This window comes from Corythoichthys intestinalis, chromosome 2 (assembly GCF_030265065.1).
Source record: "Corythoichthys intestinalis isolate RoL2023-P3 chromosome 2, ASM3026506v1, whole genome shotgun sequence".
Taxonomy (NCBI): Eukaryota; Metazoa; Chordata; class Actinopteri; order Syngnathiformes; family Syngnathidae; genus Corythoichthys; species Corythoichthys intestinalis.
Window position 1 is genome coordinate 69,150,832 of NC_080396.1, and position 15,682 is coordinate 69,166,513.

At 37.3% G+C, this 15,682-nt stretch overlaps 1 protein-coding gene across 9 annotated transcripts in view; it reads right to left on the reverse strand.

Annotated features, from left to right (window-relative positions):
• Positions 1-15,682, reverse strand: part of LOC130912014 (ankyrin repeat and SAM domain-containing protein 1A-like) — a 153,170-nt gene that overhangs the window by 25,295 nt on the left and 112,193 nt on the right. For all 9 annotated transcript variants that reach the window (XR_009062517.1, XM_057829732.1, XM_057829737.1 and 6 more), the window contains 3 exons: positions 3,239-3,337; positions 1,351-1,497; positions 1,134-1,241 (listed from right to left, as the gene is read on the reverse strand). Coding sequence is in view for 8 of the 9 variants with exons in the window: in XM_057829732.1 (XP_057685715.1) it covers positions 1,134-1,241; positions 1,351-1,497; positions 3,239-3,337 (354 nt within the window). In the remaining variant the exon portion in view is untranslated. The remainder of the gene's footprint in view (positions 1-1,133; positions 1,242-1,350; positions 1,498-3,238; positions 3,338-15,682) is intronic.

The following is a 15,682-nucleotide window of genomic DNA, read 5'->3' on the forward strand; positions in this document are numbered from 1 at the left end:
TTGTTTAAAAAAAATCTGACATTGTCCTCTCAATGTTACTCATTACTTGAGTATTCTTTTCACCGAATACTTTTTTACTTGTACCTGAGTCAATTTTTTTGATATAACTACTTTTACTTGAGTAATATTATTTTTGAAGTAACAGTACTCTTACTTGAGTCGAATTTTTGGCTACTCTACCCACCTCTGGTTAAAATATATCAGTGTTTTTGTCCAAAATGTTCCTAAAAAGGCAGAAGTTGTATCTATTGTCATAAGTTACAGTTTAAACATTGCTTAAATTTCAGGGGGAAAAATATATTGAGTTAAATAGTTTTATACTTCTAAAACAAAGTTAAAGTACAACGGAACTGTACTTGATAAATGCACTAGAGCTGCAACAATTAATAGATTAATTTGAGTAATTCGATTAGAATCAAGCTTCGAATCAAATTTTGCTGCTTTAAGGATTTAATTATAGTGACATTGTAATGGTTTTTAAAGTGTTGCATTTAGTATTATTATGCCATAAGTTGTCTAACATGGGTGAATCCAGCACCTCCATTTTAATTTTGTTTATTCATTCGTAATTTAGTTGAGAGGTATATTTAGCAGTTTTTGTGGGAATATGTGTTTGAACGATTTGCTAAGAGCAATGTTTAAAAACAAAAACAAAAAGAAAAAATGTGCATATTGTAGCATTTAAGCTAGCGGGCTTTTACTATGCAAGTTAGACCATTTTTCTTTTGTTGTACTTAGTTCCTAATTTATTACGTTTTTACATTGTTTGAGGCTAAACTCAGGTATTTCAATTTATTTTTAAATGCATTTATTGCTATTGTGAAATAAAAGTGCAAACAACAAACAAGCCAGGCACGGTTTACATCACAGGTGTCAAACTGATTCCAGAAAGGGCCGAGTGGGTGCAGGTTTGCTTTCCAACCAATGAAGAGGATACCTTTGTACCAATCAGATCTTTTACATGTGTAATCAGTTAATCATTGTCAGGTGCCCGATTGTTTCAGCAGAAAGTTCATTGGTTAAACTTTCTGCGCGGTATCAGTTGGAACAAAATCCAGCACCCACTTGACCCTTTCTGGAATCGGTTTGAAACCTATGGTTTACATGATGATTACACAGACAATTGCAAGTACCCTAATCTGAGACAACCGAGGTGGCTTGATTGGAGGCTCTTCATAGGACCTCTCTGCTAATGATGCAATAATCCGCTTCCTGTGACCAAGCAGGGTGATTTTAAGGACCTAGATTCAAGAAAGCAGCCAAAATGAAGATCAAACAGAATCGGATAAGTCAATTTCCTTAAACTCACATAGACATTCCTTACAGTTGAGGCCCTTCACTGATACTCACATTGACAATCTCCAGCTCCCAAAGGTTTTTGACACAGTCCAGAGAGCGGTAACCACTGGACAGGAAGTTATGGATGTACTCATTCAGTCCCAGGTTTTCCAACCAGGAGGAGAGGGAATTGCTGCCATCAGTGCCCAGTGCTTTCACCTTAAATGAGCAAATAATTCCATCATAGTCAAAAATACGACTCGAAGTTATCATTAGTACAACCCTTAAGAAAAAGTATGGAATCACCAGTCTCGGACGAGCACTCACTCAGACATTTTATTATGTAGAACAAACTCAGATAAAAAGCCTGTAAAAATAATGAATTAGTTCAAAAGTGCAACTCCTTGGCATTCAGAAATACTAAAAGAAATGGATAAAAACATTGTGGTGGTCGGTAAATGTTACTTTTATAAAGCAAGTGCAGGGAAATAAATATGGAATCACTCCATTCTGAAGAAAAAAATATGGAATCACTCCGTTTTGAGTAGAAAATACAGACACACCCACTATATTTCCTTTCCATAATTGGGCCCCTGCCTCAGATTACATCTGGTCGTTAGTCAGCAAATAAAAACAGTGCGGTTATCACACCTTGGAGGGCTGCTGGACCAAGTGGATTCACAAGAATCAAAGCTCCAGCAAGAGAGATGTCTTTTCAGACCAAGGAGAGGATTATCACACTTCTTGAAGAAGGTAACGCTACACGTATGGTTGCCAAAAATGTGGGCTGTTCACAGTCAGCTGTATCAAAAATCTGAACCAAGTACAAACTGCATGGAAAGGTTGTTAAAGTTAAGCGTACTGGTAGACCGAGGAAGACATCCAAACGTCATGACAAACAACTAAAGGCCATATGTCTTGAAAACAGAAGATGTACAACAAGACAAATGAAGAAGAAACAGGAGGAGGCTGGAGTCAAGGTATGTGACAGAACTGTGCAAAATCACCTAAAGGAAATGGGATTTTCATACAGGAAAGGTAAAAGGAAACCATCATTGTCACTAACAGAAAAGAACAAAACTGCAATAGCCTAAAGCGAGGCAATCATGGACTGTGAATGACTGGATGAAGGTTATTTTCAGTGATGAGTAAAAAAATCTGCATTGGACAAGGTGATGATGCTGGAACTTTTGTTTGCTGCCGTTCCAGTGAGATTTACAAAGATGACTGCCTGAAGAAACCATCAAAATTCCCTCAGTCCTTGATGATATGGGGCTGCATGTCAGGCAAAGGCACTGGGGAGATGGCTGTGGTTAAATCTTCAAAGAATACACAAGTTTACATTGAAATTTTAGACAGCTTTCTTATCCCTTCAATTGAAAATATGTTTGGGGGTAAGAAATCATTTTCCAAGATGACAATGCATCATGCCACAGAGCTAAAACTGTTAAAGCACTCCTTTGAAAGAGATCCAGTCAATGTCATGGCCAGCAAACAGCCCAGATCTCAACCCAATTGAAAACCTGTGGTGGAAATTTAAAAAAAAAAGGTCGACAGCAAGGCTCCAACCTGCAAGGATGATCTGGCAACTGCAATCAAAGAGAGTTGACACCAAATTGATGAAGAATACTGTTTGTCACTCATCAAGTCATTGCCCCAGAGACTGTCATAAAAGCCAGAGGTGCTGCAACTAAATACTAGAGATGTGTTTTGATGGTTATTTCTTTGTTTGTTTCTCATGATTCCATATATTTTTCCTCTGAATGGAGTGATTCTATATTTATTTCCCTGCACTTTCTCTATAAAAGTAACATTTACTGACCACCACAATGTTTTTTTCATTTCGTTTAGTTTTTCTGAATGCCAAGGAGTTGCACTTTTGAACTAATCCATTATTTTTTCAAGCTTTTTACCTGGTGATGCCATATTTTTTGCTAGGGGTTGCATCTTTGCTTTATACCTTGGGTAACGAACGTGCTGCATACAAGATCTTCTTTCTGTGGCTTGGGTCTGCGATCCCAATCTCTCGCAAGTCGTGCTCCTCCATTACATTGCTCCCCTGTAAAACACGCAGAGAAACACAGGATGTTGACGAAATGACCGTTACTATATCATGTGCGAATTGTCGCAACATGGACACCCCAAAATGCCAGAGGGATTGGAATATGATTAATTGAACCACGCTGAAGCTCATGAAATATTTGTATAAATAGTATAATTAGATGATGCCTGAGGTTCATTTACAAATTAAATCATGCAAATGTTTCTCCTCTGTTGGGGAAATCATCAGAGGGGTGCTCTCTGCAAAGAGATGTGAATTGTTAAACCAAAATTACACTTTTACATTAAGTTTTGTGTATTAAGTCCAAGTTATTATTTCTCATCTATGGATGATATTTTGATTATATGATGCGCGATTGATGCGCGATGCAACTGAACTCAATCTTTGTCTGAGTTCACGTGAGGGATTTGCACGTATATACACTACCGTTCAAAAGTTTGGACCCATACTTTTGAAACGTAGTGTATCATATGGGATTTTTCATTATGCACACTACGGTTCAAAAGTTTAGGGTCGCTTAGACCCCAAACTTTTGAACGGTAGTGTATTTCCAAGTACTGTATTCACTTATAATAGGTTTTCTACAGGTATCAGCGAATCTCATTTAATGCTTTTTATGCCACTTGAAACAAATTTAATGCTCATGCCCGACTGCAGATAGTTTCACATACACAAATTGTAAGTAGAGTTGACTGATAATTAAAGATGCACCGATACCAGTATCGGCAGGGGGGGCCGATCCGGCCCGAAATGGTGGTATCGGTATCGGCGAGTACCAACAAAGAGGGCACCGATACCATTGACCGGTCCGGTATTATAACACTTGACCGCAGCCTTTTTTCCTCCTGACGCTCACTACACTCTGTCTCTGTGTTGTGTGATGGCACGTGATCACTTTGCATGCCAAGCTATTGGCCTGCTCCAGACCAATGAGCACGGGCCAATAGTCGCTCTTGACCAATGCCGGGGCAGCTTTTTCATATGGAAGAAAAACAAACCAGAAGAAACGGTGGCGGTCCGGAAATATTTCAGCAAATAAATTCCGTCCAGTACAATCAATGGCTGCATGCAAGATTTGCAGCCTGAAAGTTTAGAGAGGGGAAGTTATTCGGCCAGTTTCAATACCACGAACCTAATAAAACATTTGAAGACGAAACATGTGAACAAACACAAAGAGTTTGAGGCTACAACAGTCGGACTGCTATCCAGAGGAAGGTGGCTGGACCAGAGCAACAATCCGTGGTCAGTTCATTTCGTCTACTTTACTTTTATTGTCTTTTACTGAAAGAAATGCCACAGTAATTTGAGACCTGATTCAAATGTAGGGTTGCCACCTTTCAGAAATAGAAATAAGGGACGCTCCTCTCGCACCCAAAGCCGTACAGGCGACCAAAAAAAAAAGGGACATTGATCCCAAAACTCCTAAAATGCATTCAAATGTATTCATTTATATATATTCCGTATTGGTTCAATACGGAACGCGACTTTTAATTCCCAATTTCGAACGATTCCTTATTTCAAAGGACGGGTGGCAAGCCTATTCAAAAGTGCTGTAAAATTAAGCTAAGCTAAGTGGCTAAGTGTATGTTGGTGCTAGTGCACAGAGACGGAGGCGAATAGAGAGACAGTACGCTGTGGTCAATTATTATTACTTATAATTTCATGAAAGTTGCACTGTTTGGCCTTTGAGCGCCAAACCTCAGGGTTTAAAAAAAATTATTCAGTTCATTCATTGTATTTTTACCTTCTTACTGCTGGGCTGGTATTATACGTGTTTCAATTTCACGGCTTTAGCACTATTTTGGCATTTGAGAGCCAAAATATGGGGTTTAAAAAAGTTTATTCAGTTCATTCATTGTATTTTACATTCTTACCGATGGACTGGTAATATACTTACTGTATTTTAATTTCACGAATTTAGCACTATTTTGGCCTTTGAGAGCCAAAGGTTTGCTTAACTACTGTTCAACTATTGTCACCCATACCAGGTATGCAATAAAAAGCTCTACTGGATTCACATTTTATTTATATATTATATAATATATAAAAAAAATTCAAACGATGTGGTTTCGGTATGGTATCGGCCGATACTGCACAGCTAGGTATCAGTATTGGGGCCAAAAAATGGTATCGGTGCAACACTGATAATGACTTTAACAGATAATCGATACTATATTGTGCAACTCCAAAAATCCTATACTGATATGAAACAGATATATGTGGTGTGGACTTTGCATATATAGTGATGGCTAATTGTATTTTGATGCCCCACTGGATTCTTTAATAATAATAAATGTAACAACTTCAAGGTTTTCTAATAAACATTCTGTGAAAAATAAAAGAACAACTTCAAATGAAGTTATGGAAAAAGTGCCTATATTGCACCACTATATTTATTGTTGAAATAAAAATAATGCAAACATCAGTTATTTTTTATCAAGTGCAAGTGCTAATAAGGCACTGCCATATCACATATGGCTTACACAGTGCTTCTGGCTCAAAATAAAAACAAAGGCAAACAGCTTCGGTACATTGAATGAGGTATGTAATGAGTCTATAATTCATTATTTTTCAATCATTTATTGTTCATTTAATTTTTGCACCATGAATGCAATTAGTATGCTCTAATGCTGCAACAACTAATCCAATAAATCAATTAATAAATTAGTTGCCAACTAATTTGATAATCAATTTTTGCCTCCAGCTATGAGCAGTCTCGTTTGGGTTGTTCTTTGTGTGTAATGTGAGGCTGTGCGCACGCGCCAGAGATTAGTGAGTGAGTGAGTGAGTGAGTGAGTGAGTGAGTGAGTGAGTGAGTGAGTGAGTGAGTGAGTGAGTGAGTGAGTGAGTGAGTGAGTGAGTGAGTAAGAGAGAGAGAGAGAGAGAGAGAGAGAGAGAGAGAGAGAGAGAGTTCACTACTGCGGCTGCTGATGTTGGGTTACTGAATCAATAATATTAAGAAGTGTCAAGTTACATTGTCTTTTGTGTTGCTAGATCCAGTGTGCCCCCGTCAGAGGTGAGTAAATTAAGCCAATTGTATTGCTTGTATTTTCTGTTGATGAGACGTTACTATTTAGCACAGAGCGCAAAGCTAGTTCGCAATTATGTTAATTAGTGTCTTAAGTGTCCGTTTGTATTGCATTTTGGAGAAGCATATTAGCACTTGAGTTATTGTTAGATAGTAAAGTTGTCTCATTTTTTTTATCACGAAACCTCACACATAAATCCATTCATATAACAGCTTAGACCTTAGATTCTGCACTCAATACAAACGCAGACTGTTAATTGTCATTCAAGAGAGTCTGCTTTGAAATTGAATTTGGATTGTCATACAAGAGAGTGTGCTTTGAAATTGGATTTGGATTGTTTTTCTGAACAACGGTTTGATAAAAACGGATTCATAACAATTTGCCTCCTCCTTACTCGATTTTGTTGTTTAGTTTGTTTAAAGAAAATAAATGAGTCATTGACACAATTTATATCAGCGCTTTGCCCACAACAAAAAAATCTCGGTCAGCACTTTTGTCTAATTTGTGTACTGAGAAATTATTTTTATTTTTTAAACTCAGAACCTTTTTAAAAAACTTTTATGTACATAAAACAGGACAGTTGTAGACTACAGTTAAGTCAGGAAGCTGTAATCAAAGAATTTTGAAGGAAATAGTCATTTATTTTGTCTTCATTGTTACAAGTTAAATGTTAAAGTAATTTAAAAAAGTGACAATTATCTGTTTAATCTTTTAATGAAATGTCTGATTAACAGTGTTGGGAGTAACGCCGTTACGTAACGGCGTTATTTTTTCAGTAACGGGGTAATCTAACTAATTACTTTTTCCGCCGTTACAATGCCATTACCGTTACTGACAGTCAAAAGCGGTGCGTTACTTACTCTGAATAAATTAAAGAAACTACCAGCCGTGTCGAGTCGACTCTCTGCTCTGTTGATTTGTCATCCAAGACTTGGGGTGCGTTCAGGTTCGAGAATATCGCACGTACTTCTGACTCCAAGCTGTTTGTCCCTGCTCATTCAATTAGACAATGCTTCCAAAGTTTGGTAACATTTCTGTGTTTGCTACACCTGATGCTAGCCTCGTTCCCATCTCCCACTGTCAGCCAGCAATAATTCTGCTTCCATCTTGAGGATGGCAGAGACTTTGAAGGCGACGTGAATTGTCGGGAAACGAGCCTACCTGAATGCGGCCCCTCGAGAGATGAGATGGAAGTGATTGTGATTGGCTGAGGGTTAGAGTCATGTGTCGTGGTAAGCCAATCAGAGCCGGTGATTTCACAAGCAAACCGGAACAGCGCGTGCGGCAAATTCACACACGCAAAACAGATGCACAGGGTCGGGATGGCAGAGCATTCAGAAGAAAAATTGTCCTTTAAGAGGTGGAGATATAGACACTATTTCAAGTTTGTCGAAATTAAAGGAAAGAACCTGCATGTAATGTGTAATTTATGTCCCGGGGCAAAGCTTTTGTCGACATCTGTGGTAAGCAATTCAAATCTGCTGAAGCAAATAACAAGTTAACTACCTGTCTGTTCTTCTCTATTCCACTGACTCGAATACTGCTCAGAAAATTTCAAATTCTTTGACATACAACAAGTTCTTTTTAAAGTAGGGCTGTCCCAAACGACTAATTTTCTCCCGATTAGTCAGCCGACTATTTTTACGATTAGTCGACTAATCTAATAATTAAAAAAAATATTTTTTGTTTTTGTTTACTAATTTAGCAATGAAATTTTTGTTGACGCTTATCAATTCACAAAAAACATATTGGAACACTTAAAATATTTACTAAAGTACAAATAAACACGTAAATAACAATAATAAATCACAAATAAACAATGACTTCAAATGCTGATAGAATTAACTAGTGTAGCATCCCGATTGAAAAGATGGTCTCTTAAACTGATGGTTTACAACTTTTATTTCATCCTTGATGTAATCACACTGTAAGAGCTACGGTGCACACAAATAAAACAACAGAATTAGAAATTAACGAAAACTTTTCACCTTTTTCGTTTTAAACCTTATTTATATATCAATGAATTGCCTATATGAATTTCCTTTACCTTAATTTATTACCTTATCATTGACAATCTCTTCCTTGAGTGCAATCACTGTATATACTGTATATATTTATGACCTTTTAACGTTATATAATTTTCTATACCATAAAATAAACCATAACATGAAATAAACCTTTCAGTTGGCAATACTAATAGCACTTATAGGCCCATTGTCAATGAAACATTATTATTTAGTAAAGCGACAGCACCCTCTGGTGTACAAAAAATGAAAGAAACATTTTTTTTACAAACGGTGACGGCGCTTGAGGTGTTTATTCACGGCCGACGTGCAGCCAAGCTTGGCAGTGAAGAGACAGGACACAAGAGTGTACCCTCCTTTATTTCTTTGAAATAAGTCAATGTTTTGGACACTCTGGTGCGCTTTTTTGGCTTTGTGCCGCTTTCCCCGCTTGCATACAGAGCATCCGACATTCTGAACTTTCCGCGCATATTTTTTCTTAACCCTTCATTAACCGTCGACGGGATGTTGTGCTCGTCGACGGATTTACGTCATCGATGACGTCGACTATGTCGACTAGTCGGGACAGCTCTATTTTAAAGTAACGGAAATAGTTACTTTCCCTGGTAACTGGTTACTTTTACTATAGAGTAATTCAGTTACTAACTCAGTTACTTTTTGGAAGAAGTAGTGAGTAATGTAACTAATTACTTTTTTAAAGTAACGTGCCCAACACTGCTGATTAATCAATTCTAAAAATACTCGTTAGTTGCAGCCCTAGTATGCTCACATAACCAATCCCAAGCATCTTGGTTTGGAGACCTCTAATGGTCAGTAAGCACTGCTGTGCTAAACTGTGACCAGCCCTTGTACAAAGGCAGAAGGCTTTTACATTCTCTAAAAGGCAAGATGCATATTGGCCCAAAACCGATCATGAAAAACCGATGTCATTGTTATCCGATATCATTTTAAAATGCTTTTATCGGCCGATATTATCGGCTACCCAATAATAACAGGCAACTCTAATCAATTATGTTAAAAAAAAAAATCAAGTTTACATAATTTTAATGCCGCAAACATTTAGTTTAACACTTTTTAAGGCTTAATTTTGACAAAATCCATTTAATGACATGTAATGCTTTTTAATGACCCGCATAAACCCTGCGTAGTTACATATTTGTTCATTTCATATTGTTTGCATATACCCTGGGTGGCTGTGACCTGTGATTTCATTTTTTTATAAGATATGAATGGGAGCTCTCAGCTTCTTTCCTGTAGCAAGGCCCTTGTTGCTATTAAGTTATTGTGCTCCTAGTACATACTGTAGTTGCGCAGGGAATTTCCACTTTGATGTGAGTCACATGTGTGCCCTTACAGGATTAACTTGTGGGCTGGCATCAGTCTGCCATTTCGCATATGCATAATAAAAGTGTATGATTGTGGGAGACCGGAACCGAATCTTCTCGAAGGCAATTTGAAAACCACTCGAAAACCCGAGTTCCAGGCTGAATTTTAATTGTTCATTTCTTAATAAATGTGCTTATCTTAAGTGTATATTACTTTCTTTACTGCTCCAGGATTGTGTGTCGTCATCTTCTGTCCATTTTAGAGAATAAAAAAGCTGTCAAGAATAAGTCCTCTCCAGCTGTCTTTGCCACGACTTTTTCTCTTCTCAAGCAATATTGTATTTTTTTTAAGTTTTAACAAATGTTATAAATAAAATTGGCTATAGCATCCTGCCAAAACACTATAATGGATTGACCGGTACTTTTGGCCAAGCAATAGAAGAGTCGGCACTGTAAGGTTAGTATTGATTGAAACTAAATGCTACCCTTGCAGAAAAATATGTCGATTCCTTCCTGGGCAAGATGTTCAAACTCCTCCTAAGGACCCCACCCAATGGCTGTTTAATGGAGGGCAACATCAATTGAGTGAGGAGGAGGGTCTGACAACGTGAAGAGTAATCCATCTCTGGATAATGCGAGAGATGATGATTGTGTGGGTTTGATCTAAATGGTAAATTTAGGGTTCAGACTGCCGATCCTAAATTAAAATCTACACATTGGAAAATGTCTCCTTTTATTGTACAGATTCTCAAAACGAATTAGTGCTTGAGCATGAAAAAAATGATTTTCGTTCTCTTTTTAAAGACGATGACCATTCCGATACTTTGCAGAGAAAAAAAATTCCACGACAACAAGTGACTATAAAAATGATAGCAGTCCATATTTTGGCGTAAATCCATCCGAAAAAGTGACAGAAAAGGCTTAATGATGAAATTTGATGGCAATTAGCGCTCCTGCCTCGACCTTGCCACAAAAAAAAATCTCCTAACAGAAGATAATGTCACACCTAGGATAAGCTGCGGATTTTTGCAGTCTGCTATTCCATAGGCTTTTTTTTCTCTTGTTGCTGTGTGACCGTTCTGTCACTCTGTCAACATGTATTAGCTAGCGCAGTACAAGAAAGCTAGACATGATCACCAATTCTGGTTATGATGTCATAACTGGGGGGAAAAAAAGTGGGCGTTCCCTGAGCCACCTTTTGGGTGGAATAATTATGAAATGGTTAAAAAAAATTTAAAAAGCCAGATTTGAGCGCCTTTTTTTTTTTTTTTTTTTTTTTTTTTTTTTTGGTATATGTAAAATTACATGAGTGTAGTCATTTTCATTTTGTGCATGGTCACCATTTCATAGCACCTTCAAATAAAAAGTAAATCCAGTCACCAAATGATTATGATTGATTGTAGATGTTGATTATTTTGTTTTGGTCCCTTAACACTCACACAAGAGAGAAGAGATGCTGACATCTTGTTTTGTGCGTTTTCTTTTATTAGGGTTTTTAAAATCGGCAGTCTTTTGGCCAATTTTTTGCTGATTCTAATAGTATCAACTGATGAATTGGCAACGTGTGTTCGATTGTATTGAAATGCATGCTTTTAGGTTTGTGGCGCTTTCACGCTCAAGTGGGGGTGCACTTGCACTTGCTCACGCGAAGAAGACCGTGCTTGCACGGCAGAAGAAAACGCGCAGATAAAAAGCATCCAAGCGAGCAGGCGAGTGAGAGAATTCATCGTTTGAATTCTACTTTGAACTTCGTAAGGCTATTGGTGAAATCAAAGGGAGCATGACTTGATTTAGTGAAAGAGGAAAGCGGATTAAAAATAAGTGAATGCAAATCTGAATGTACACATTCGACTTAAAGTAGACAAGCGCATGTGACCTTCACATCCGTCAACAGGCCAAACAACCACTACTCTCGTATAAGCAATAACATCGTCATATATAGTTTATTATGCAACAATAGTCATCCATTCATTTTCAGCACTACTTATCTTTGTCAGGATACTTTAAAACCAATCTCTAAAAATATTATTAAAATAAATATATTTGAGCAATCATTTTAACCTACAATTGCATCAGACAGTGTCTCAGTAATTTTCTTTAGCATGCTCACCAGATTTTTTTTTTAATGCAAGTGAAATAGGAGACTTCTTAGATAGTGATCTGAGATAGCACAGACAATCTGTTGATACTATGTTTTTATCAAAATGATCCCGGCAGATCTACAGGAAATTACTGTAATTAGCACTGTACTTTTTCCTGTTGCTATGAACCCTGCAGTTTAGTCTGATACGGCTAGTTTATGGATTCTTATAGCTTAATGAGCTGTAAGTATTTTCGTGCAAATATCTCATAATACAATGTGGAAACTTGCAGTTTATAATCCAGCCTATTGTCACACTGTCATGGTTATTTCCTTCTTTATTTTGTAGGTCTTCCACTACTTGTTTCAGAGCACTTACCCTTCCTCATGTCCTCCCTAATCACCAATTGGTTCCACCTACTTCCCATTACCTTCTGTGTGTATATATAGTCAGTGTTCCCTTTGTGTTGTTCCAGAGTGTCATCGTCCGCCGACGTGTCACCCAAGCCAGCTTTTTGTCCACAACCAAAGAAGAGAATCTGATTCTGAACTATTTGTAAGCATTTTAGAGTTTGTTTGCTACTTTGTGCTTGTGATAACGTTTTCGCTTTCCTTACTGGAGTGAATTTTTGTTGTTTTGTATTGTGAAATAAATACCTTTTTGTAAACCAAGAAAACTCTGCTTTTGAGTCCAGTTCTAACACCTACATATACAGTAGTTTTCTAGCAGAATTTTTGTGGGTATGGCTAATAGTCCGATGCGCCTTATAGTCCGAAAATTACAGTAAATTAATTTCATTCATTTTGCAGTAAGTGCTAAATATGCTAAATTCTAAAATCAGACTTGCAAAATTCTTCCTGCTAGCGAACTGTTCGCTCATTCTGTCTCCTTCGCTGTCAAAGGTGACCAGGTACCGTATTTTCCGCACTAAAAAGGCAGACTTAAAAGCTTTCCATTTTCTCAAAAGCCGACACTGCGCTCTATAATCCAAGGCGTCTTATGTATATATTGATCAATATTGGTTAATCATGGCATGATATTCCCTGTAGCCATCTCGTGGATGCAGAGCGCAACCACTACTACTCCTACTGCACCTTATAATGCGGTGCGCCTTATATATCAAACAGTTTTCGCCTTATATATCAAACAGTTTTGAAATAAGCCATTCATGGAGGGTGCGCCTTATACTCCGGTGCACCTTATAGAGCGGAGAAAAAAAACGGTAAGATTGGCAGTTAATGTTTCAGCGCCATTGACTGTGATAGATGTTCAATTCATTTCAAATGGGAGTGGATGTCAGCGAAGGATCGCTACCAGCCCTCCCAGTTCAAATGGATCGGATATCCATCACCGTCAATGGCAGTCAATTAGTTGATTTATTAAATAACTTTAAAGCAATTTAACAGTCAGATGTTTGTTCATCTGTTTTCTTAGTTTCATTGTTGTAAGTAGTCAATGCCCAAGGTACAATACGGTCAATGTAAAAAAAAAATTCATTCATTTTTGGAACATTTGGTTCGCCTGTTACTGTCAATGGCAGCCAATGAGTTAAAAAGGAACTCAAACTGTGGAACAAAATGCTGCTCTCATGTTTGTGATAGATAGCATCGAGTGACCCGTGTGTCATAATAAAATGTTTAAGACGCCGGGGTTTGAATTTAGACTTCTAAGTAAGTCAATAAGAAAATCTAATAGATTTTCCGATCTGATCACGTAATCGGAAATCGGGCCGATTGCGCCATTTTTCAGAGAATCTGAATCGAGTAAAAAAGGATCTGGTTTATAATTAAAAAAAAAAAAAAAAAATTCTGCTTCATGCTCGTAAAGCCCCCCCTGCCTAAGCAGTGCAACCAAACTGTTTTTCTTGGCCACCAGTGCAGCTGGCGTTTGGTACCTAAACTTAATGATGATTGACAGGTTTGTAGCGCTACGATCAATGGCACAAATGTATTAATCATCGTTAAACTTGCAGGCCGGTCATAAGTGTGCTGTGGCAACTTAGCACAACTCATTATGTAAGTGAGAGGACTTGATCAAAAAAAATTCTTGCACTATTTTGATTTCAACAATAAATATAGTGGTGCAATATAGGCACGTTTTTCATAATTCAAGTTGCAGTTGTTCTTATTTTTCACAGAAAATCTATTGATAATGTTATATTTTTCAGTATTAAAGAATTCAGGGGGCACCAAAATACAATCAGCCAAAATTTGTCCATGTACAAGTCTATTACTGCATATATCGGCATAGGATTTTTGGAGTTGGACAATATCGGGATACTGGGTATTGGTTAAAAAGTCATTATTGGACATCTTTAATTTATTCCACTGCATCCATCTCAGTATATCTGACAAGTCGCATCGATGTGTGCATGCGCGCAGCAAACCACCCTCGACTCAGTTGTCCCTTCAATTGGCTGCTAAACTGACATATGATCAACATGGATAGTTAGCTCTGATTGGATCAAATGCAAGTTTTCTAGGAAAAAAAAATAGCGAGGGAACAAACAATGTGTTGAATGCGATAAAAAAGGACAATGCAACAGAAAATTGTTGAGATCTTTAAGAGCGATGAAGAGGCTTAATTTAGTTTTAAAAATTTATTTCATTTATACTGTAATTGATTTGATGGGGAGTTTAAGTGGATCTTCCATGATAATTTGCAGATATGGACTTATTTTTGTTCATTTATGTTACTTATATCTTTTATTTTCAAAAAGTCAATGTTCACATTACAGTTATCCCTCGTTATTCGCCGTTAATGGGGAACAGGGAATAATTATTATATAAATGAGATACATGTAAAAGAAAACAATGATTTATACATGTATACATGCATATATCTTAACATTTTTAAACTACTGTATTTTTTTTTTTTTTAATTGAAAAAAATCTTCAATAGACTGAGGGCGCCAAGTTTGAAGCATGATATAGTGAGGTATAACTGTATCTTCAAATTTACATGTACCTCCTATGTTATGTTTTATGTTATGTTTTAAAGTACAGTGGTACCGCTACATACGAACTGAATTCGTTTCAGGACCACTGCCTTTCACTGCCTCTTAGCTCTCAATGTGCAAAAAACGGCGTCATTGTAATCTGTTTGAGGCAATGCATGAGCAGGTCATTCCGCACATGCGTTAAATGCGTCAAATACTTTAATGTGATTACCGTAATTTCCCGCATATAAGGCGCACCCGTGTATAACGCGCACCCTAATTTTAGCACCAATAAATAGAAGAATACAAGAAAACAGAGCTCGTGTACAGATACAGAAATGTCATTTTACTGACTGGTGAAGCACAGCACAAGCATAGCACATTGGTAGTTCAAAAACATTACCATAAACTGACAATATTTACGGTAATAACATGATTTGACAACTTCTCCAACTTACCAGAATCTAGGAGAAAACAAAACAGAAGTGACTTTTCTTTTAAAGGCTGCTGTATAACTTGCTCGTTTCATCATGATGAATAAATGTTTCTCCCATGGATTGATACAGTAAAATGAAAGTGAGAACGTAAGTCAGAAATCCGTGAGAGCTCATCGCTGTTAACACGACAGTAACATTAGGAACAATTGTTATTTGGGTTTGAGTTTCCCAAGGGACAGATATAGTTGACGGACACAGAAAGTCTGTGTGCTTCCGTTTGTTATGGTCCGAGTTGCGGAGCTGCAATAAACGTTGACTCAAATGAGTTCAAGAAACTAAATTCTGTGCATTGCAGAGTGAAAAAATTTAAAGAAAGAATTAAGAAAGAATTTAACACAGACGAAATAATTCGGCCGATTAGAGTGAAGTATTACCGAAACAAAATGGTACCGTAATGGTCGGCAACGGGTCGCTGCATACGTTTCTTCAACATAAAGTGGCCGTGTCA